The sequence below is a fragment of the Cydia splendana genome, chromosome 13 (assembly GCF_910591565.1).
Source record: "Cydia splendana chromosome 13, ilCydSple1.2, whole genome shotgun sequence".
Classification (NCBI taxonomy): Eukaryota; Metazoa; Arthropoda; class Insecta; order Lepidoptera; family Tortricidae; genus Cydia; species Cydia splendana.
In genome coordinates this window covers 2,959,700-2,983,967 of record NC_085972.1, presented here as the reverse complement: position 1 = coordinate 2,983,967, position 24,268 = coordinate 2,959,700, and the positions used below count along the sequence as shown (strand labels likewise).

General features: G+C 36.1%; 1 protein-coding gene across 2 annotated transcripts in view; it reads right to left on the bottom strand.

Annotated features, from left to right (window-relative positions):
- Positions 1–2,988: 2,988 nt before the first annotated feature.
- Positions 2,989–24,268, bottom strand: part of LOC134796386 (fibronectin type III domain-containing protein 5) — a 152,919-nt gene continuing 131,639 nt past the window's right edge. For both annotated transcript variants that reach the window (XM_063768578.1, XM_063768579.1), the window contains exons 8-9: positions 5,035–5,222; positions 2,989–4,711 (exon numbers count right to left, since the gene is read on the bottom strand). In XM_063768578.1, the coding sequence (XP_063624648.1) occupies positions 4,498–4,711; positions 5,035–5,222 (402 nt within the window). In that variant the 3' untranslated portion in view covers positions 2,989–4,497. The remainder of the gene's footprint in view (positions 4,712–5,034; positions 5,223–24,268) is intronic.

Below are 24,268 nucleotides of genomic sequence, written 5' to 3'. Positions count from 1 at the left end.
GCGTTTGCTCTTTTACTTATTTTTTTATTTGATCTTAACCCGTTTTATGCTGTATTGTGCACAATTTGTCCAATTGTTTCTAAATAAATAGTAAATAGTTTTTGCTGAGAATTCCATATTCGTAACAGAAAATAAAACAAACGTTCAATAAAACAAGCCAAAAGAATTTCATACTTTATTGGATCGTGATAGTAAATAGACGTAAGGATGTAAATAATATTTTTACAGTATATTTAATAAATTTACATTACACTTATGAGCATTAATATAATTTATAGTGTTCTTTATAGATATGTACAACTTCATTAATAAATCTATTTTAGCGATAGGTATAATCCTTGTAAAAGCTATACTAAAATACAACGTGAAAACGGTGACTGATACTCAATACATACTAAAATATTCTTCTCTCTTTCACGCCAAGTTTATCCATTAAAGAATAAGGAATCTACAAATCATTTTATAATTAAGTCTAAGTATAAATACTTAATATTCGAATAAGTTTTTATTATAATAGACATGTCCACACCGGTGTACTATCATGTTCAAAATGTACACAAACATGTCTATAGTTCGTTTTTTTAGCATTAGAAATAAGGTAAACAATCTTGATATGTCTTTGGAAGCCGATCGCTTGGAATATATAACTAGGAAAAAGAGGGCTAAAAAATGTGTCGCAAAATCAAGAGCAATGTCCAATGATCACTTTTACAAACAATTAGAGAACGCAAAAACAGATACTGAAATTTTTAAATTAGCAAAATTTAGACATAATCAAACAAAAGACTTAAAACGTAACAAATACATCAAAGACTCGTCTAGCAACTTGTTAACCACAGACAAAGAGATCAACCAGAGGTGGCGTAGTACTCTCGCCACCTCTGGTTGATCTCTTTGTCTGTGGTTAACAAGTTGCTAGAGGAGTCTTTGATGTATTGTCTTTTGTTTGATTATGTCTAAATTTTGCTAATTTAAAAATTTCAGTATCTGTTTTTGCGTTCTCTAATTGTTTGTAAAAGTGATCATTGGACATTGCTCTTGATTTTGCGACACATTTTTTAGCCCTCTTTTTCCTAGTTATATATTCCAAGCGATCGGCTTCCAAAGACACATCAAGATTGTTTACCTTATTTCTAATGCTAAAAAAAACGAACTATAGACATGTTTGTGTACATTTTGAACTTTACTTTAAAGCGGCGATCAATTATATGTTTTTCTCATATGCACTCCGCAAAGGCATACTTATTCCGTAACCCTTTATCACCCTACCTGACACACAAATTTAATGCTTAAAGGCAAAAAGAACATGACAGAACACTTCCGTGTGGACGTACCTTACAGTTTTTTTTAAATAAACGAAGTTAGAATAGAATAAAATAAAATTGGCACAAGACAATTCGAACCTACCTAGATGCCAACTGATTTATTTATGATATTTTTATGACAATGGATTTTAAGTTTCATATACGTCAGATCATGTTTATTAAGCAAATTTAAATAAAGATATTTTTGAACTGTATTTTCATTCTGACCTGATTTATTTAATAGGTCAGTATAAGTATAACGATTATCAGAGATCTGAATTATTCACCTACGTCTGTGACACACAATCTATCTAAAATTGAGGGTAAATTCTATAATAGTCAAGTGGAGGGAATATTATAGTCTTAGCTTAAAATTAGGTTGGAGGGGAATGTTGAAAAAAGTGAACCTTGTTTTCATTTAGAGTTTGAAATTTTTAGTTTTAGACTTCTTAGAATTATGAGAAGGTTATGTAACCACTACCAAACGTTAGATACTTTGACTTTCACAAATGTATGTAATAGAATCATCTTAGGCAGACCATAAAGAACACTCAAAAATCACTCTGATCTCTAAAGGGGCCCACAGATTACCAGTTCGCCGGCCGATAATCTGCCTGTCAGTTGTTCGGAGCTGTCAAATTTTGCGTTTAACTGACAAGCTGATATCGTCCCGCGAACTGGTAATCAGTGGACTCCTTTAGAAATACCAAACAAAAAATATCGTAATGTTTTAGAAGAAAACGGAACACTTCGAGCATCAATTTAGAACTGTTATTACTTCCCTATTTCTAAGCCGTTTTTTTCTTCGGAAATAAAAAAACAGATCACTTGTTTCAAATTTCCCTGGTATAGGTAAAACGTACATTGAATGGAAAAGGGCTTATTTGTAAGGCTAGCATTGACATGTCTCGTCCCCTGGTCCCCTATCACCAGTATTTCGTTCATATATCTTCAAGATATTTAATTCTAATTAAGTGTTTTACGCGGTTATCACACCGACGCTCCCGCACCAGAGGCACAGAATAAGTAATAGTATTAATATACAGAACGGCCACGCACCGCCCCGCCCCGATTCGAATTACCTCGCCCCGCGACAGCAGATTGACGAGCTTTTGGCGAACGCTCAGTTCGATTTTTAAGCAACTTACTCACACAATGATGTATAACGCGTGAACAGACGCCGTCCGCAAATGATTTTTGATGTATGGCGTGTCCGCCCTGTGCCAGAGGCTCGGATCCGCATCCGGTATGAACACCGCCTTACATTATACTCGCTGTGATAAATTTCATTAATTGATAAATTCACTACTAGGCATTGTTCAAAGAATAGTTAATTGACATGGCGAATTCTTTTGAAAAATGTATATTTATATTCTTTTAAATTGTATAAAAATAATTATGTAGACTGTCTACGGAGTGAATCGAAAATTAAAAATGTAAAGATACATTTTTAAAAACATCTGCTACACCATTTTGTTACTTTCCTAATTTCCGTCATTTCCCATATTTAGGATTAATACCTTATCAAATGACAATTTAAAAATTATTCAATAAATTAAATTAAAGTTAATTAACTCTCGTTTTCTTAAATAGGAACGAGTTATTTATTTCAATGTGTATGACAAAAAAGTTATTTATATCATACGTATTAAAATTTCCAGACTTAATTTTTAGCATAAAAACCGTAGCGATTGTTTATTACTTTAATTAAATATTTAATATAAAGTCATTTGATAAAATATTTTCCTACATCACCTTAACCCCCTTGATGTTAAAATACACTTATTGTAACGTGACCTTACACTTTAAAACCAAAGGTCAGATCAGTTCTTATCCTAGGCTTTCCAGGGGTAAAAGTGTAAAACCACCTCGTTCTCCTTACAATCAAAAAGTATTTCTTACTTTCTAAAACACAGTCACATGTGCAGATACATTTCATAATACATTTCTTTGGACCAAAGTTCAACCTTCAAATCATCTACAGATTTAGCGCATAATTATTTTCCATCGCATTTTCACGGCAACGTACGAACGTGTCTTGCTATTTCAGTCAGTCTTGGTACAAAAAGTACTAAGATTGACTGAAGTAGCATGACAAATATGAACGTTTTCGAGAAAATATGATGGAAAACAATTATGCACTACATCTGTATATCCCTAAGTTTCTAATAAGACGTAATTTATTCTCATATTCCGTAAATACGATGCAAGCCAGATTTTAGTACAATGAATACTACATTTTTTACAATGTTCTAAAAAAGAAGGGCAATTTGTTTACTTGTTGTTAAGGTTTTTCGCCAGATATTGTTAAAATTTGGCCAATAGATAGAGTTCTATCCTGTACAATATACGCGCCATTTCACCTTGTCCTACAACTCTTCCTATGAGTTACAAAATCCTATGGTAACTCAACTGAAAATTGTATATTACGAGTATGTACATTTTTTTGTTCATTCCGCGCAGAATGAGGACTCTTCTAGTTTACCAAATTTTATCAAAATCTGACGAAAAAAAAACGACAAATAAAAGAATAGCCCATAAAATAAATAAGACCTAAAGCTATATACAAAGCATACAGTAAAAACAACTTACACCAAAATTGCTTATAAATCGTTACATACTTACATGTTTTCACATGCAATTAAATTTAGAGTGGCACTGTTAGTTAATAGTAATAATATTTAATAGTAATTATTGTGCATTCCTTATCTAAAATAGGGTATTTGACATATTTTACAAACAGGTCCCAGAGAGACATGAAATTATACTGCAAAGAGGACAGTTGCGTCATTTTATACGCCGCGCCCGAGGCGCAACATTGCACCGCTCTTAAACTATAGACCTCGTTATATTACTACACTGACATTATTACAATTATTTTAAAATTCGAATTAGTCTACCCTATAATATTTAAAGTGAACATTAAAATCGTTTTACTTATGATAAACACACATTGGATAGGTACAATAAATACAATGTAAAGGAGGGGAAAATACCACAGGATAAAAACTGGAAACACGCACCATACTAAAGACTATGGTCCCACTAGGCAATCCGTCCGTCTAAAGGCAGCTATCACAAAAGGAAACACAAGAAGTCCAGTGCAGAAGTCTCAAGGACTTTGTGCGGGGCTGGGCCAGGGTGGCCTCAGCTTTTCCAGCACGTATTTGAGCTGGAAACTGGTGTGAAAATGCTACAGATACTCATCTATCTGGTCGTAGTCTTCATCGGGGGGTGAGGGTCCAGAGACGGAGAGGATGGGCAAGCCGAAGTGCTTGACAGTTTCTACGCTGCCCGTATCATCGGATTTTGCTTCTTCGCTGATGGTTTCTTCGCGGGGCGCCTTGGCCTTGCAAAGGCGTTCTGATGAGTCGCTCATTGATGTTAGAGGGATGTTGTCGGCGGATCTGCAAATACAGAGTTGAATTAAGATCCTACCTACCTTACCTAGTACCTTTTTTTTTCTCTCCAACTAACTCATTCATCCATTGACAATTTCTAGTCTTTTCAACAATGTTATTTGGGATAGAACTTGTCATACCTACGCGTACTTCCCTTCTCCATCTAATTACAGTCGCGCTATCAAATGCTGGCGACTGAAGTGCTAAATTAATGCCATCCCTTTCTACCTACCTACCTTTTTTCTTTCCCTTTTTTTTCGGTGGGTCTGAACGAGCATATACGAGATAGCAATATGACTTCATTCGCCAGTTGGTATAACCCTACTCACCTAGCCTTTCGACACAATTTGGACTGCGAGCCGTGCCTCCTCAAGAACTCGCTCGCATCAAAGCCAGCGAAGCCCGCAGGCTCGGCCGACACGAAGATAGCAGAGTTGACTCGAGGCCGACTGCAGCGCGCCAGCAGATGCTCCTCACACTCCAAACTCTGCGTGTGAGTGTGCGACCAACGCATGTGCTGGAAAGATAAAGATATTGAGTAACTTTGGAAAATGGCTTTTTGGAATTCTCTCAAGGTTTTAATTCGCTCGTCAAATGTTTCTGTACGGAATGATAAAGAAAAGCTTGGAGGCAGTAAGTGTGGCCAATGCCAACCAGCTGTTTTACTTCCCCAGTAAGGACAGGAAAAGAAAAGGAGGTCAAAGTGGAAGGATCACTAACCCTTTACTTAATAAATAAATAAATAAATATTATAGGACATTTATACACAAATTGACTAAGCCCCACGGTAAGTTCAAGAAGGCTTGTGTTGTGGGTACTCAGACAACGATATATATAATATATAAATACTTAAATACATAGAAAACAACCATGACTCAGGAACAAATATCTGTATCATCATACAAATAAATGCCCTTACCAGGATTCGAACCCGGATAACTCCGTAAGCATACTATTATGACATATTTGATTTGAGAGGTCAGTGTGGCTACCACCAGTTTGGGACTGACATATTTAAAGGCTATCGAGAACGTATCTTACTTTCTATGCATCTCGATCGTACTTGCATATTAGTGCGAGCGAGATGTATAATAAAGTAAATTACGTAGATGTTAGCGTATATAAATAAATAAATAAATATTATAGGGACATTCTTACACAAATTGACTAAGCCTCACGGTAAGCTCAAGAAGGCTTGTGTTGTGGGTACTCAGACAACGATATTAATATACAATATATAAATACTTAAATACATAGAAAACAACCTTGACTCAGGAACAAATATCTGTATCATCATACAAATAAATGCCCTTATAGTTGAATTATCGAGAAGATGGAATTGCATTTGTAGTGGTTGTATGCTGATAGTACAAGAAAATAGAAAATTCAAATATAGAATGCCTGTAAACAAACAATACTACTACATATGCAATTCCACGCTCTCGATGATTCAACTATACCAGGATTCACCCGGGACCATCGGCTTCATAGGCAGGGTCACTACCCACTAGGCCAGACTGCACCTCTAGCACAACTGGCCGCGACAGGCGCGAGAAGAGACAGATCGGCGCGACTTGGCGGCTTGTCGCGTGTTGGCAGCACAACTCACGCGCGAGAGCCGCGACAAACTCGCGATCAGGTGTCACTGTCAGAAAATGACAACGATCGCGACTTTGAACTAAAATCCGTAGCACAACTGCCTATTTTGAGACAAAATATTCTCTCGGCTTTATGTCAATCCGCGAGTCGAAGTCTACGCGACTTTATAACGCGACTCGCTCTCGCGGGTGGTTTGCTTGTACTTTTTTAACTGAACTCATGATAATTATAACTTAAATACAAGTTTCATATATTATGTAATAATATAATTTGTATAATTACTTATTGCCCTAAGGTATAAGGAAGTATGGAACAATCGCTAAATGCGCTTTACGCACTCTTATATCGATTATGCACGGTGATACCTACAAGTACCACAACACACCCATCATGTTTACAACTTTAATTTCAAACAGCTAGCTTGTAGGTACTCAATTAAGTAAATAGGTACATATGTAGGATTTTTTAAATTTCAATTCAGGTTCGTAAGTTTGTAAAAGTATAATCTTAAGACTTCCTTACACAAAACTTTCATCAACCTAACAACTAACAACGGAGCCCGCTTGCTTGTACATAAACGAAGCCGATGAGGTGGGTAGGTACAAATGTTCAAAACAAACTATCCAACTTATTAAGTAATTTAGTATAAGTAGTTAACTTATTATTATTAAGTAAGCCTTAGTAGTAGTATTTAGGATCACGGTTAGATGTCTAATTTCAACAATCTCTTACTATTTAGGTACCGTTTGGAACCTTCCTCGACTTCAACAAAACATACCTACATGTGGCATGTGCCCGCTGCATCGTACTGTAACAGAATGATGTAATACGTGGCTGTAACAGGATCATGTCCGGCTCAAAATCATGCTTTGTATGAAATATTATCAGTCATCACCCACTAAACCATTCCGTCCCCTGCCAACACCATACCGTGACGTGACTGGACCGACCCGACCAACAATATTTTGAAGGAGTCGTTACGCTCATGTCATAGTCTGCGTAGCATAGGTACGGTTATCATATGGTCTACTCTACCATATTGAAACTCCTCTAGATCATACCCGCGTTCTAGATGTTTCACTTCATGTTTGACAGGGTGTGATACGATCATGCTATGATACGTTGCTGTCAGCATTAAGTATGAAGTGGGCCTTGGGGAGCTAATCATGGCTTCTAGGAGTTGTAGGTACCTACCTACTTTATTTTTGTTTCATTTCAGGTAAAAAATACAGGAGTGAAAAAAAAACAATATTTAAATTAATAATATATTGCTTTGCCTTATATATTCTTGCAATATTCGACTTCTTATTATTAAACCTAATATATTATTAACATCTAGAACCACAATAGAGAAATTGTAAGAATCTTCTTTATTACCCTTGAAAAGTATTTTCTCTCTTCCTTTTTCTTCAACATGCGGCGTAGGACAATTAAATATCACCCTGGAAAGAAAATTGGTTTGTAAACAAAAAAATAAAATATGGTCGTGACTTCATCGAGGACTATGAAATAAGCTTTTCATATCAATTTGTCAAATCATAAACAGTTACACAGTACACATACACACAAATGCCATCCATTATTGGCACAATATTTGCTTATGAAAGCAGAAAAATATAAATGATCGTATTAGATTCATAATTGTTACATATTTGCCGTAACTTATTTTTAAAATGTGTTTTTCAATTAAAAGACACATCAAGATTGTTTACCTATTTCTAATGCTAAAAAAACGAACTATAGATAGGTACGCCATAATCATTATGGTTATTATAATAGTTCACTTCCTCGGTGGTGTTCTTAAAGCTAAAGCGCTTCTCACATCTTAGTGACTTTAGAAACGGGGACAGCTCCGCGTTTGAAACCTAAAAGCTTGCCTAGTGTGTTTCTTTTCCTGACTCTCCACTTCGGGGCCCGTTGGCACGTTCCTGTTAACAATATTTTCCTTTGGGTGCTGGGATATCAATCGTGTCTAGGATAATGCTGGACTTATTCTGAAAAAAAAAACACAATTTACAACAGGAATATGAGAACTAAAACCAATAATAGCAATTCCATTAATTATAGTTATTTACAAAAATATTTTATTTAAAAGGTTTATTAAACAGAAATTAAAATACAATATATATTTTAAGGAATATTATCTAAATTTAGTATATAAGGCTCTATTACTTGCATTTTTTTCATATTTTTTCTCGTAATTAAATGTTGACAAAATTTGAAAGTTCCTTGACTTTGACAGGAAAAACTTAACCATCGACAATAAACTAGATTTTTTACCACCAAAGAACGAATGAAATAGCGCAACCCTGTTTCCGATTCAGTGTTGTCACATGTAAATAGCATTTATGTTTAGACTTTGATTCTATCGGGGAACACTGATGAGTCGCGCCGCGACTTTGAGTTCTCTACGCGGCTGTTGCAGTCGCGGGTACAAGTTGTGCTACGGAAATCGACAGATTTGACAGCCGCGGGAATGTCGACTCGAGTCGCGGTCTAAGTCGCGGATGCAAGATGTGCTAGAGGTGCTGGTCGTCAAAGTATATGTCAGTTTTGACACTGTCAGTGACGAGTACAGATTACAAGTTTCAGTTGGTCGCTGGAATTTGGACGGTCCACTCCAACTTTACAGATGCCGTATTATTTATTTCTAAATCACTAGACATTTAAAATCATAATATATATGAAAATTTTGCAGTGCAACCATAATTGCATTATGGACAAAGTGACAAAAAGCTTGCATTATGAAAATCTCGTGTTGATGTGCAGTTGTGCACTGAAGTACCTACTAAAGGTTTTCGAAGAACCGTCGGTAGATTTAAATTTTATTGGACAGATAAATTTATTTAGTTTGTTTAAAAGGGCACTGAACTGTTCAGCTAGCGTGTTAGTATAAAATTAATTTTGTCCAAGTGTTTTGCGCGATTATTCATTAATATTGAAAGTGTACATACATATTTTACAATGTTTTGTTGTATAAAGGATGATCACGCTAGAACGGTCCGGGTCCGGGTCCAAGCCGAGGTGTCGGACGCTTTAGTTTCTTATAGACAGCCTCATCCTTATAGAAAATGAAGTGTCGGACGCCTCAGACCGGTTCTGCACCGTTATAGCGTTAGTCATCTTTCAAACAAGATTAATTATACCGGGTGACCTTAGCCATTGGACAAGCCCTGAAATCCCACGTAGGGCTACTTCTCAGAAATGCTCTAACGGTAATATTTTTTTAATTAGAACAAAAGATAAAAAAATAAATTATCAAACAAAAGTTATTTCCAATAATCAGTGCTTTTGACAATTTGTTTGAAAATGTGCGGCAATAATGACATTTGTCAAAAGTCAGAATCTTATTAATGTCATAAATAAAAAAGATAATCAAAACGGTCGAAGAAGGTTTCATACTTTTTATTACCTCAGGAGCTACTAACACATACAGGCTGCTCCGAAGTAAAAAAAATCGTTATTTGTTAATTTCTTCGTAACCGCTACACCGATTGTTATGATACTTTGTATACTGGTTCTAAATGCCCTAATGCATATGTACATTTTCGGCTTTGTCCAATGGCTAGGGACATCCTGTATATCATTGAAAATAATAAACCTCAAATTTATTTACCTACTAACAACAAAAAAGGAAACAAAATAAATTACAACAAACACTTAAAATAAAAATTAAAACTATAAATTTCAAAAACAAACCGCTCCCTGCCGTTCCCGGTGCAAAGGTGCCCATGATGCTCGCAGTTTCCACGCTTGATCACCACGGACAGCCTTTGCACAAGGAACGACTTGGAGCGGGGGCCCTCCCCTTTGTCTGAGTCGACGTCCTAAATCGCGTGTGAAGCGCTTCGCGTCGGCTGACCAGCAACCTGCCGTTTCTACAGAGAAAGGGATGACTATGTAGCCAGGGGAGAGAAGAGCATATTCTTGACGCTTTAGATCCGATTGAGTTTCGGCTGCCACTCCGGCCAAACCTCAAACAATCTGTCGCATACACATAGTAAAGCAGTACCCTATCTGTCTCTTTTAGTGTATCCTTGATAATTCGTGCCTATATAAAAACAATTAGGTAATTGGTAGCTCAAGCGACATACAAGTAAAAAGTTTCAAACTACCCGCGTACGGGCCGTAAAACTGAGTTCTAAACTTGTTATTGTGTCGTTGCATAGATGGCTCTACAACAAGGATAGAACGAAGTTTCAACGGTCGAACTAAAACTATTCCTCAAAATGACTGGCGAATAACTTCACGGTACGGTTTGGAACCAGTTTTGGAATTTTGTTACACAAATCCCCTAACGAATTGTTGAAGTTCGTTTATAAAATATCAAGGAATTTAATTTAGTCATAATATACATTTCATATATATATAACTGTTAGACGGGGCATTTCTGTTATGATTGGGTTAAGTTTTTATACTGTAAATATACTAGGTAGGTACTAATTTATTATTAATTTTTAATTCTAAGTTAATTTATAGTATTTTTTTATTAATTTCTATTGTTATCGAATGTTAGTACCTAGTCAACATTGTAAAAAAATTATCACCATAGTATTTATTTATCAAAAAAATACATGAACTTAATAAATAATACATTACAATAATTATTAATTAGTATTCATTGATTCTTCTTCATAGCGTTTGTAGCGACTTATTACCGTGGCTTATGGGACCCTGGGATCTGAAGAAATGGCGTTTTACGAAAGTGACTTCCATCTGACCAAATCTGACCTTCTAACCCTGAGGTGAAACTAGGCCTTATTGGGGCTAGTCCCCTTAATATGACGATTTATTGATTATGATAACTATTTCAAACTTTATTGGGGCATAAAATACTAACATCCCATTAAGTAGTACTTTACAGTGATTTCCAGAAGTAGAGAGAATATTTCGACAGCAGTGTAAAAAAAAACTTTGCACATGAGACTTATTTTCGCAAATACTATTAATTAATGATATAAATAATGCAGAATTGCAAAAATAAAAGAAAAAATCATTGCTTTATTAAAATACCGGATGTTTACAAGGACGCGATAATCTCAATAAATTTAAAAACACATCCACATAAATGAATTTACTCTTTCCAATTCTGGATATTTCTGTAAGTTTTGTGTAATGTTTTATAATTTTACGTTACTTATTAATGTATGCTTCCAATTATTCGTTAAAGATGTAACAGAGCTGCAACGCTTAATAAATAATCCATAAATAATCTGATCAAATAGAACCCATAGAAAGAAGAAAATCCGTCACAATATTTTTATTAACGCGACGGAAATCGTTTTGAAGCTTTTGTTGTTCGCGTGTCGCACAAGTGTCACACTCATGTCACGCGCAGAATATTTCTGACAGCGACATATTGGAGGCACTCCAACCGCAAACACGAAAACATCCAAAAAACCCTTATTGTAAAGATGTTAGAGTTTATATTTGTGTACCACGTGTCTACGTTTTCAATCATTGATAGAACTGTCATCGACAAGCACGCGATTTGCGAGTTTAGTTAATAAGGAAATAAAACTGAGCCATTTTGGTTTTTGCTTGTAAATAGGCCGATTTTGACTTAACCATTTATTGTTTTTGATCTGGTTTTGATACGTTTAACAATCGCATTCGCTGATTCGTCGCCATGCACGCGTTGTTGAGTCATGTCATTAAGAATTTCGCTCGAATTTAAAACTTATACAGACTTGCAATAAACGGCATGCGATTTTATATAAGTAGAAGCAACGAATCCAATCGATCAATCAAATGCCGCAATCCATCGAAAATCGCATGCGATAATCGATAACGTTTTTAGAGGCGATTATATAGGTTCTGGTGCGCGTGAGATTCATATCATTGCGAGTCGTGTCACGGTCGTATCAAAACAAAATCAAGACTAACAATTTATTAAAATAGAATCGGCTTTTAGACATTTGCACACGCTACAGAATGGAAGATTTAGAGAGACGGGTTTGGTTAGGAATGTTTTGGACACAAACAATAAATAACGGTACTTACCGTTATTTATAAAGTTTGTACTAACCTCAAACAACTGTAACGTGTATGTCCTTATCTGGTCATATATATTATATTTAAAGGGACATGAGGGACATTTTTAGTGATAAAAGGAAAAAGTTAAGATTTATGAACAAGGGAATGCATTTTGTAAACCATAAATAACTTATGATAATTTTTCTTGGTTAGAACTGACGAATATAACTAGAAATGTAGTGTGTACAGTACTAACAGGTACTTAAGTGTTAAAAAAGGTCGTGTAAAACCAGGTAAAATTTACATTAAAAAAGAAATAATGTATTTTAACCTACTTTGCAGTAGGTCATATTCTGTAAATTTGAAACGACACTAAATATAAGTAACTTTTTCAGAAACTATCATGCTTCGCTTTTGTAAACAAGGCCCGTCATAAGTATATTAGTATTTTGCAGCCTTAAATAATTGGTTTAATGATTGTGTAAGAACATTTCAATGAAACAAAACAAGAAATCACTATATTAGAAACTGCGGGGCCTTGGTGTGCGGAGACCAAAAAACTTATTAGAACTTTGGGGCAGCGTTTAGGGATCGGGGCAGCGACTCCCGTTTCGACTCGTACCTGGTCCAGCAAATATATCTGGCTGTGCAACGCGGCAATGCCGCTAGCATTTTTGGCACGTTTGGATCAGGTGACAGTCGGAACGGGACATAAAGTGTCATTCTATGGAACTTGCTAACTATGTAAACTAACCGCTATATTGAAATTGTCAAAGAATGATGAACTTACACTTACACTTACTTTTATTTACACTGTTAGCAAGTTCCATTGACTGACACTTTAGGTCTTTTGTTATACAATTAGTTCGTTATGATTAATTGAATTTTTAGGTTTAAATCTAGTTTTAATATTTTAGTTAAGTTAGTCACTATTAAATTTTTTAAAGCAATTGTATAAGTTTAAGAAATAGATAACACAAAAACTATATTTTTTACAAATATGTAGTTCAGAAACCATTTAACTTGAACATGCATTATCGGCTCGATTCAGAAAATGAATTAGATTTCTACTAGACTTCAACAAGTGACGATATGGATAATTTTAAGATATTTGTAAGATAGATATGTCACATTTGACGTTTCCGCGATTCCGGAGGTCCTCTTGAACGATTTCGACAAGTTATGACTTAGATATCCAAGTCACATCTAATTGATATCTAATGTAGATCTAGTTGATCTCTAGATCTTGTGATTATCTCGAAATCCGAATAGGCCTGTATGTCACCTTGATTTTCAACCCATTCCCTTTTTCATGGAACAGTGGTTTTAATATCCCTACGCCACATGCGGTTAGGATCTTTATTTCACTATCCAGAAGCGTTGTAAGGGTTAATGTTAATGGCGACCATTGCATGGTTAATAACCCATGGCGGTATACTTTGTCGAGATTGTTAGGGTTTAGTCGACGGAAGTTATTCGTTTTAAAGGGCTTTTGAAGCGCCATAATAATATTATTATGTGAACTTGAATAAATACTGTTGGTTCCTGAAATAAAATTTGTATAAACAATCCGTGGATTATCGTGGTAGTTATATATTTAGGTACCTAAGTATATCTGTTATGGATTTTGTGCGCACGTAAGAGTAATAGGTACAAAAATCTGTCTTTTGGCTATACCAATCAAACAGTCAATACCTCATCTAAAAGGCCTGCAACGCAATTGCAACCCGTCAAAAAATCTTTATCGAAAAAAAGCAATCAATTGGCTGAAAATTCGAGGGGCTAATCTTCGTAAGAGCCACTTAACATTGACAAATTACGATTTAAAAAAAAGAAGGTATTGTAGTATAAAACAAGGGTTTCAATATTCTATTCCACGACATGCGTGTTCAAATAGTAAATACGTGACTCGAATGAGTAATTCAGTAGTCGGGCTAAGTATTCTCATTTGTTACCGCGAGCATTTTGGGGGAAGAACTTTTATGGGAACCAGCATAACGGATTAAAATGAAAAAAAAAGATGGAAATAAGGAGAAATGTCTCTTACATATGAACTATCCATAAAAATTATTATGCTTGGTTCGTGAAGTGTGATCGGGGGGATTCCCGGTTGAATTTTAGAATATAGAATTTAGAATATAATCAGTCATCTTGATAAAATTTTTATGGTTTTTGCTCATTAATGTGATTTTGGGAGTTAATAATTATGCAGTGATATATGTAATTTGGATGTATCTAGCCAATGAACTAGTCTTTCTTCAGTGTTATTCAACCTAACCAAGAGATTCAACGGGAGCCACGTTGACCGATGCAACTTGTGTGCTACAGAACGTTCGACGTGTTGCCTCCCTGTTACACTTACGCACAAACTCACAAGTGCGACAGAGAGCCAACACGTCGAACGTGGTTCGCGCGTAGGTCCGCAACTCTCTGCGACCGATTGCTCTGCGCCGGGGATGGCGGCGGCGGCAGCAGAGGCGAGAAACTACTCTTGTTTTCGGTATTATTGTCAAATGATGGTTTGCACATAACACTTTCTACTTCATTCGCTAAAAGTTCGTCCACACTGACCACCACTACCCACAGTTTTACAGCTAGGAGGCACTACCGTGCTAACCATTAATCAACCACAACTCGCTCACGGAGAGCTGCAGCCTGAAGCTTCTCGTTATGCAACGAATCATGTCGAGCCGTCTTCGACTTAAAAAATACGTGAGTGACCCGTTATTCAAAAGTATTATGTATGATTGTATGTACGTATGTCACTTTATTGCACATAAACAAGTTTACACAAAAATGAAATAATAAAGTAAAAGATGTAAGTATACGTCCAAAGGCGTACTTATCCCTAATAGACATCTCTTCCAGCTAACTTTTGAGAAAATGAGAGAGCAACAAACAATAAAAGGTGAAAGACAACTAAAAATGAACATAATATAACTTATACTTTTGAATGAACATATACTTTTAAATATAAGTATTATTATTTAATTTTAGCTGAACCTTGGACTCGCTCAAACTCAGGAGGCAACTGGAATAAATGCCAGTGTAAAGTTCACAAACGTCGCCAGCTAGTGTACTTAGTTCTCAAGTATGCCACTGGGAATTGGCACCAACGTTAGCTACATGTTTACTTGTTTAGTCCCATGTCATCATTGACGTATAATACAGGGTGGCCAAATAAGAGGTATATACTTTATTTTTGAAATTTTATTCTATAAAACATAAAAAATATAAATTATTCCTCGTTAAATATAATATGTAGGGTCAGCAATTACACATGGAAAATAATGTCAGGCAAATGTCCACCTCTAGCAGCATGGCAGATGCGAACCCTTTTCATCGCGTTTTTCATCACTTTTTCACACATTTCTGGCGTTATCTCAGCGACAGTGTTTCGAATATTTTGTTTTAATTGCTGAAGGTTCGTTGGCCTATTAGCATAGACACGTCCCTTTAGATAGCCCCACAGTTAAATCAGGCGATCTTGGGGTGATTCTTGAGGTGATTCTTAATGTCACCGTTTCTCGAAATTAATCGACCTAGAAACGTTATTTTTAATGTTTCTATTGTAACTCGTGCCGTGTGACACGTTGCTCCGTCGTAAAACGCTCCATAATAAATTTGCCGTATCTACACAAACTAATTTTCAAGCAATAACTGTCATATTTACCGCCAAAATAAAATGGCGGCAAAAAAAAGTTGTATACCTCTAAGTTGGCCAGCCTGTATCTAAGGACGGGCACTACGGGCACTAAAAATGGTACTAGTTCAGCAGTGTTACTCACGAATTCCAGCCAATCGTGCAGTCTTACGCAACTAGTTGCGACCAATAGCGCGCGTAATGCGAACTCATCAACCAATCGCGCGCGTGATGCGAACTCATCAACCAATCAGCGTTGTAGCGGTGTCACACCGCTGTACTGGCCCCTGTCATTCCTCATTATTATTGCCCGTAAAGCCAGTCCCTAGATATCTATGTCAATGCATGTCATCATATATTTAACAGCTTGGCTTGTCGGTGGTTTCAAGCTATTCTTTATTCTGCTATGATCATTATGATACAGCGTTTTTTCTATACTTTGCTACATGTTTTCTTTCTAAATTGTTCCTATTCGTTTTTTTGGAATTACATGTTTATGGATATTTTTAGCCCATTGAAAGCGTTCCAAAAGACACGGTGAAAAGATCCAAAAATTTCACGGCTTCTCAAGTATTTGACAACCACCTGGTAGTTTTCAAGGTCAGAAACTTGAATTTAACAAGAGCATTTTGTCACTTTTAATATATAAAAATTTAATGAGTTACAATGACATGCCTTTGTCAAACATTTTAATTTACTACTAGTTTTCGAGAAATAAATACATGCATACTCGATAACTAATTGTACCTAAATAACATGTATGTACCTACAAGTATAAAAAACGTGTGAGTTGAAACTTTATTGCACTCAACAGTATATTCAATTCGATACGGTATTTTCCACCTGTATCCAAATTCCTGCACATAATTTGATATGAATATTTCATACAGGACTCACTGAAATGTTAAGCTACGAGTTACCCGACATGCCTGTACTGGTAATTTTATTGAAATCAACCCATATTGATCCCAGTACGCCGAGAGCATAATATATATATCGTAGCACAACAAAGTGATACAAACGAGAGATTTATTGTGTATAATATAATATGTGTAACTTTGGGCGCGCTCGCAGACGTATGTGCTTGATAAAAAATAGTTTAAGTAAGGGTTAGCACATGGTTACTGGTGAATACTAAACTTTATACCGGGTGCGGCCTGTAATATGAGCAAAAAATTAAATTGAGGAGTACAGCCTTCATATTGACCAACATTTTATAGACCAGCGACTTTTAAAAATAGTGTTTTGACTTTTAAAACACTTTAAAGTTTGTTTTCTAAATATATAGAGAATTTTTTTCTGTTTAAGGTGTGACAAGCAACGTCAATCACAATGACAATAGCGAACATTGAAAAAAATATTTATGAAAAATAGGAAGACTTGAACAAAAGTTTCACCGTTTGAGGAGTACAATCTACGTTTTATTTTTTGCTCGTGTTACAGGACAGGGATAAAAAGGGACGAATGGAAAATTTTGCGCGCTTCTTGTAAGCTTCGTTAGCTCATACTTTTATAACTAACACGGGACTTTATCGCGTTTATTTATGGCCTGACGTTTCGAACGTAACGTTACGTTCGTGGTCACAGGCAGACTCAATCAATTAGTTAGCTCAATTGGTTAAAACCGATCGGACCGGTGTTCGGAATGGTCGCAAAATGTTTCTATTTTCCTTTTACGTAATATAAATACTTTTTTACATCTTGAGATTTTTGGGTCAGAAAAACTCCACAAAAAATGTACGTAGCTTTCAATCAATTTGAACTATCTTGAAAACGTACAGATTTAGGTTATGTCATTTATCGCTATCGGCTTTCATATTGTTTATCACTGTGAAAATATACGAAGTGACACAAAAATATCGAATTCCTTTACTGTACCTGTAATCAATTGTTTATTTTCTTTGGTATCTTCTTACTCTTATTCTTCTTCCTCGCGTTATCCCGGCATTTTGCCACGGCTCATGAGAGCCTGGGGTCCGCTTGACAACTTCTATCTTGCTTGCTTGTATCTTCTTACTGAGGTGTACCAATAAGGAGTAGGCTATCTATCTATCTATCTACCTATAGTGTAGATACCTACATAGAAAGGTTATTATTAGTAGACTAATGATGCCTACTAGTCTAAGCTCCCGCCTTACTCGTGGAAATTTAATGCCCAGAACCACACCTGAGGGGCTACCGCGAAAACCGAAATTCGCAAATTGCGGGGATCTTTCTCCTTTACTCCAATGAAGGCGTAATTAGAGTGACAGAGAAAAATGCCCGCAATTTGCGAACTTCGATTTTCGCGGTTATAGCCCTGCAGTGATTGTGCTAATGTACGCCGCATAATATATATCACGCTATGCTCACGTTATATCACGTTACCCGTCGATTAACGTCATTATTTAACATTAGACAGCGCTTTTAACGATAATAGAACTATTTATTAGCGGTAATTTTGGACACGGCGCGTATAGTACGTCGGTTCCTCACTCTGCGGCCCTGACCACCGCAGCTTGGGCCTTGCCCCGCTGCCGGCGGCACCCTAGGTTAGGTTTTTTTATAATGTGTTTATATATATTTTGTAACGTTTTGTAAGTGTTTTTTTTTGTACTTTTATACTCACATTGTAAAACCCTAACCTAAGACTCAAGTTAAATAAATAGAACTAATATCATTTATCAAAAGCTTGATAATAATTTAATAACCTGGAACGGCATGCGAAGTTTAGGTATCTGTTTGACATTGCATCTTGCTGGTGTTTAAGTAGGTCAAAATTGAAATTGAACTTTATGCATATGCACGTAGGTCTATGTTGCTCTGTGGTCTGTGACCGATTAATCCGTCTACGGCGTTGGACCTGCGGTGCGGATATATCGGTCATTGGCGTCCAAAAGGTTAAGATCTTTGACTTCGATTTCAATTAACCTATAGGTATACTATTTAATATTAAGAAGAAGGAACCAATTTTTTTCGTGATATCTGGGTTGGTTGCATAGTAAAAGTTGCTCAACATTTATACTAATATTCACCCTGAAATAACCCCCTGTATTCATTTTTATTGCGTCGCCATGTGCTCAATGAAGTGCGTGTGTGACGGCCATAAACAGCCACTGGGCTATCAGAAACCTATACTTACCTCAGACAGGGCAACGTCCTAAATTCCTGCTTGTCGGCCCTATTTAAATTTACCGACATTCAAAGACAAATGAAAAATAATAGATGCACGTAAACATTGTTGAGGTAGCTGATTTTAAGGTTACAATCGGATTACGACTGTAGTAGCGCCCGCGTTGCAATCTATCAAAGAAGTTGACAACATCGCCCGATTCCTATTGCTGCGGCGCCGCAGAAATAAAATAAAAATAAAATAAAAAAATAAAAAAGTAAAAAAGCCTTTTATTTCTTGCAAAGTAGTTACAAAGTCAACTTAGTTTAAAGAGGAATAAACATTATAATTATGATAGTAAAATAGTAATAAATAATAATTCGTAATGTCATTATTTTTCACAAAAAATTAAATTAAAATACCAATAAGCATATTCCTAATTTCCTACGTAGCAAGAACCCCTTCTCGGGTAGCAGAAATAACGCTGCGAAATTCGATTGTGACTTAGTGACATTCGAAATTCGAAATGGCCGATTATTAAAACAGAAAATCTTAGCGCTTGACAATAAACTGTAAAATAAAGATAAAGATATATACTATAATGCGTAAAGTGCGAACTATTCCAGCCAAAAATTTGACAGCTGAAGAAGAATGGCGCTGTACGGCTTTGTACCATCACACTCCGCCATTGTTGTGCCATTTAGGATCCTAGCTAAATTTGGTTGTTCAGTACTTCGGTATGTATAATATTAGATTTATTAGCATTATTAATAGATGTAGCATAGCTAGGGTTTGTGTTTTTGCATGCCAGTTGCTGGTGAAGTATGCATGTGCTTCTTAATTGCTAAGTCCATCTTTTGTACCATATTTTATACAAAATAAAGATATTTGATATTTAACTTACGCTATAGAATTTCCAATTTAGCAAGAACCCTAAATGGCATAACAATCCCGTATGGTGACTGTACTATATGCGGTCGCTTATCGCTAACATTTGGCAATCCTGCCACCACAATTTTTTAACACCTTACAACGCTATCTCAGTAACCAAGTTTTCGGCCAATTTTGCACTACGATATGCATCTTAGTATATTGCTTGCAAATACCTTTTAGCGCCATTAAATTCAGCTCACAAACACTCAACGAAACATATCTCAAGTGCGTCTGGTTAACATTTGTCTATGCAACATTGCAGCGTTCGACTCTGGCTTAAATCTCATCAAGTGCAAATTGTGAAGGTGCCGGGATGTGAAACACGCTCAATTGTGATTGGATCCAGATCCGTTGAACCAGGACTCCTTCAAATGACAGTGCGCAAACAAGTAGCAAATACGTGACACACGAGTGCTTGATGGAAGACGGATTTGCGCAATCAGTTTCGAAAAATCTAACAAAATAGCGCCTGGAGATGCTTGTGTTAATAAGTATTATGAAAGAAAAAACTTTAGCCTCATGATATTTTACTTATTAATACAAACTTTTTGACATTTAGATCATACGCCACGAACCACAGCAACATAAATGATCATTAATGAGCCCTACTTCCATTGAAATACGGTGCACAATTTGACCAGTTATATTGCTATTGTTATACAGACGAGAGGATGCACTGTTCCATACGTGTATTTAATAAATGTGTGAAACACTACACTCCTCCGTCTGGGTGGGACAAAAGGTCAAAGGTTATTTCGTGGCGCACTACACTTATCAGGTTTATAACAACGGAAGTGTACCTAAGGGTTTCCTCTGAGGCGAAAGACTAGATTGGTGAAAGGACATTCAGGGTTTGACCAGTGACATTTAGTTTAAGTGCAGTATAGTGTTTGGTCAAATTCTGCGTGTTTTCACGCTCCGCTTACACCAAGAGCGATGATGGCTATTAATCACGTGGTTAATGACAAAAAAGCATCCGTGTCTTAATATTAAGGAACAAAAATAGACGGTTGATTTATTATGTCATTATCAATCAATTAACGTAGACATCATGGCCCATTATTAAGCGGAGATGCAGTAGAATTTAGTTGGTTCCTGATTATTTTCGTGGATATACTTTTGTAGAAATGGCAACAGATTATGACATTTGATCGGGTTATCTGACAGAAGTACAGGTCTTCTAACAAATAACCCAAAATGAAATAATATCTACAGTCGATTCGCCAAAAATGTGTCCACAAAATCAAGACGGTTAAAACAATCAAATCCCCTTTCCCCTTCCTACCTCCGCCTCAGTAGAAAACCAGGCCCCGTAGACAACATGCCAATCGCTAACGCACCATAGCGAACGAAACGCAACTGTCACTATCACACTAATATTGGAAGAGTGATAGAGGGACACAAAGCGATTCGATGGCGAAGCGCAAGCGATTGTCACATTGCCTAGGCCGCCTGTTGGACTTTTAGAAAATGATCGCTCCTGATCGCTGTGCGTGAACCAGCTTGCGCGTTGTAAGCGTGTGGCTTACTTGGTGGTCACAACCGGAGCACTGGCATTCGCAGTGAGGGCAAGCCCGCGAGGGTTCGCGGGCAGGTTTGCGCTAGCTACCCTGCGGGGCTTGGTCCTCGGGCGCTGCATGAAGCAATGCAAATTGACAGCCGCAGTCTCGGGCACTCCGCCGTGGGTATTGGAAGCATCGATCCAGGAGGCAGCATACATCCTGCGCACCACACCATTTAAGCAACACGGACAGCCACGGCCGAGGTCTGTGTCCCTACAGAACATTCCAATTTGAGATCGCTTTTTAGTAATCTAGCTACTATTGTAGAACGGGCAAGCTTGGACGCATTGCATGGATCAAATTGCATAAATACTGGGTTTAGAATGAACTAAAAGGTCTCAAGCGGTCTACGAAGGATTTTAAGTTTTGCAATCTATTTATTTTAACTTTTAGCAGACGTTTGAAAATTAGGTACAGATTGACAGTCTGATACTGAGAAAGCTCTAGCATGTATACATTTATTAATTTCTAAGGCTTTATTTCGCTAAAGGTAGCGCCAGGGTTCAAGCGATCTACTTAAGATGCAGGGGGACAAATTCGACTGCGGGATAATTTCAACTTATCGAAATATCTTAACTAGAGTGCCATATATGTCCAGATAGCGAAAAAGATGTGTTGTGCGCGTGTAACTTTAATTAATAATGTAAAACATAGAAGATATTTCGATTAGTTGCAATTATCTCGCAGTCGAAATTGCCCCCTGCATCTTACTTAATTTGGATTTCTACTTATAGTTTAATTGTCTGGGCACATTAGCAAAAATCGATTAGTCGGGGACTGAACTCTTCATTAAAACCAATTAAATTGATTACGTAATTCTGATTACGCTTGTAAATTACGCGCCACACCCTATCGTGTTCATAATTAGATTTTAAATAACCGTAGAAATACAGTAAAGTTGAATACAGTGTATAAATAGCGTGGCATTGCATGTGAAGTGATAGGTACACAATGCTTTTATATAATTATGTAACATGAGCTCAACATAACCATTTTTCAAGTGGATGCATTGCTACTGAAACTATGAAGGTAGGTCAAAGTAATTATAGAATTATGCCTATGTTATGAGTGTAAAGGCAATTTTATGTCACGCGAGCAATTATTCAAACACGAAGTAATAACTAAATGTAATTGTCAAAAAGGTATAATTTAGAAACTGTTAGCTAGTTTATTTAGAACATGGTATAAAACTTTGATGTTTTGCGGTTTTCAACTAATATTATATTTCATTAGTTTATGCAGCTTAAAGTCTTTTTTTTTAATTAGTTTGTTTATTGAAAATTAAGTAATGAAGGAACTAATTGTAATTTATTGAATAGTTTACTTAATAGATGTTTAGAAGAAGTCTGAGATAAAATAATATATTAGAAAATGCAGCACCGACAATGCATAAGAATTAAATTATTTTTATAAAACTTTACTCCTTTTTAAAAACAAATTATTTAAGTGATAAACCATTAAACCGCAGCGGTTTAATGGTATATTACTTACTGGTTGAACCGCCAGAAACAAAAACGAATTCAGAACAATAAATATGTAAAATACAACGGAAAATAAAGTAATAGATGGACGAGAGGTTTACACGTGAATATAATTTATGAAAAAGGATCCAACCCATAACAATATGCCAATAAAATTTCGGCAATTTGTCAAAAAGAAAAGTAATTCATTTGAATGATGAATTTTTGAGGAGGGAACCTTTTCGCTAAATTACGTTGAAGTAATCCAACAACAAAAGAACACAATAGTTATTTGTACAACAAGAGATCAAAGTTTGATATTTCTTCGAGTGCTTATTTTGAGTCCCGTGCAAGCGAAAGATTCTATAATAGATTCACGAGCGTAGCGAGTGAATCTAATTTAGAATCTTGAGCGTAGTAAGGGATTCAAAAGCGCACGAGATGTAAATAACTTTGATCTCGTGTAGTACACAAAATTTTTCACCCTAAGCAGTGAGAACATACCTAGAGGGACAGAGATAATAGAACCCAAGTATCGAACTTGTATTAGACCCCGCATGTTGAAATGACATTTGACTATAAAGGTCACTTGAATGTCATTTTGTCTCACTCAGTGAGCAAAATCGCATTTTGCTCACTGAATGAGACAACTCAGTGAGCAAAATGCGATTTTGCTCACTGAGTGAGACAAAATGACTCAGTGAGCAAAATCGCATTTTGCTCACTGTTTTTAAGAAGCAAAGTACCCTTGTTCGAGCTGCTGAGGTGAAAATAGAATTGTTATCCCCGATATCCGTATCGATTCGGTAGCAAACACGTTGCTCGTAACGATGTTGATGTACTTTGATCAATCGCACATTAGGATTACTTTTGGTTCATTAGGAAAGTTTGATAGCTACTATTCAGGGAGTGTGGTTCAATATATCCGGACTTAACTGATATTTTATTAAATTTTTCAGAATTAAAAGGAGTAATTTGACATCTGCGACTGTGTATTTCATGGTAATAGGTACCGCATTATGATCTATATATATATTAATTCGTTATCATAATACGGTAAGAAATCTTACTTTGTATACAAGCCAAAGTTACTTTTATTGTCATAATTCTAGTCTATCTAATTCTGAATATCACTTACGTACTGTGTTTAATGTGGCAAATCTTTGAATGGCTATCGTCAATTTTTTATCATGCGGAAAAAGGTTAGATTTTAATAAAATATGTAAGTATTTGTTTCATATCTATGTTGTCTTTTTATGTTTATGATGTTCTCCGCGGTTTATTAGCATACATTTTTAA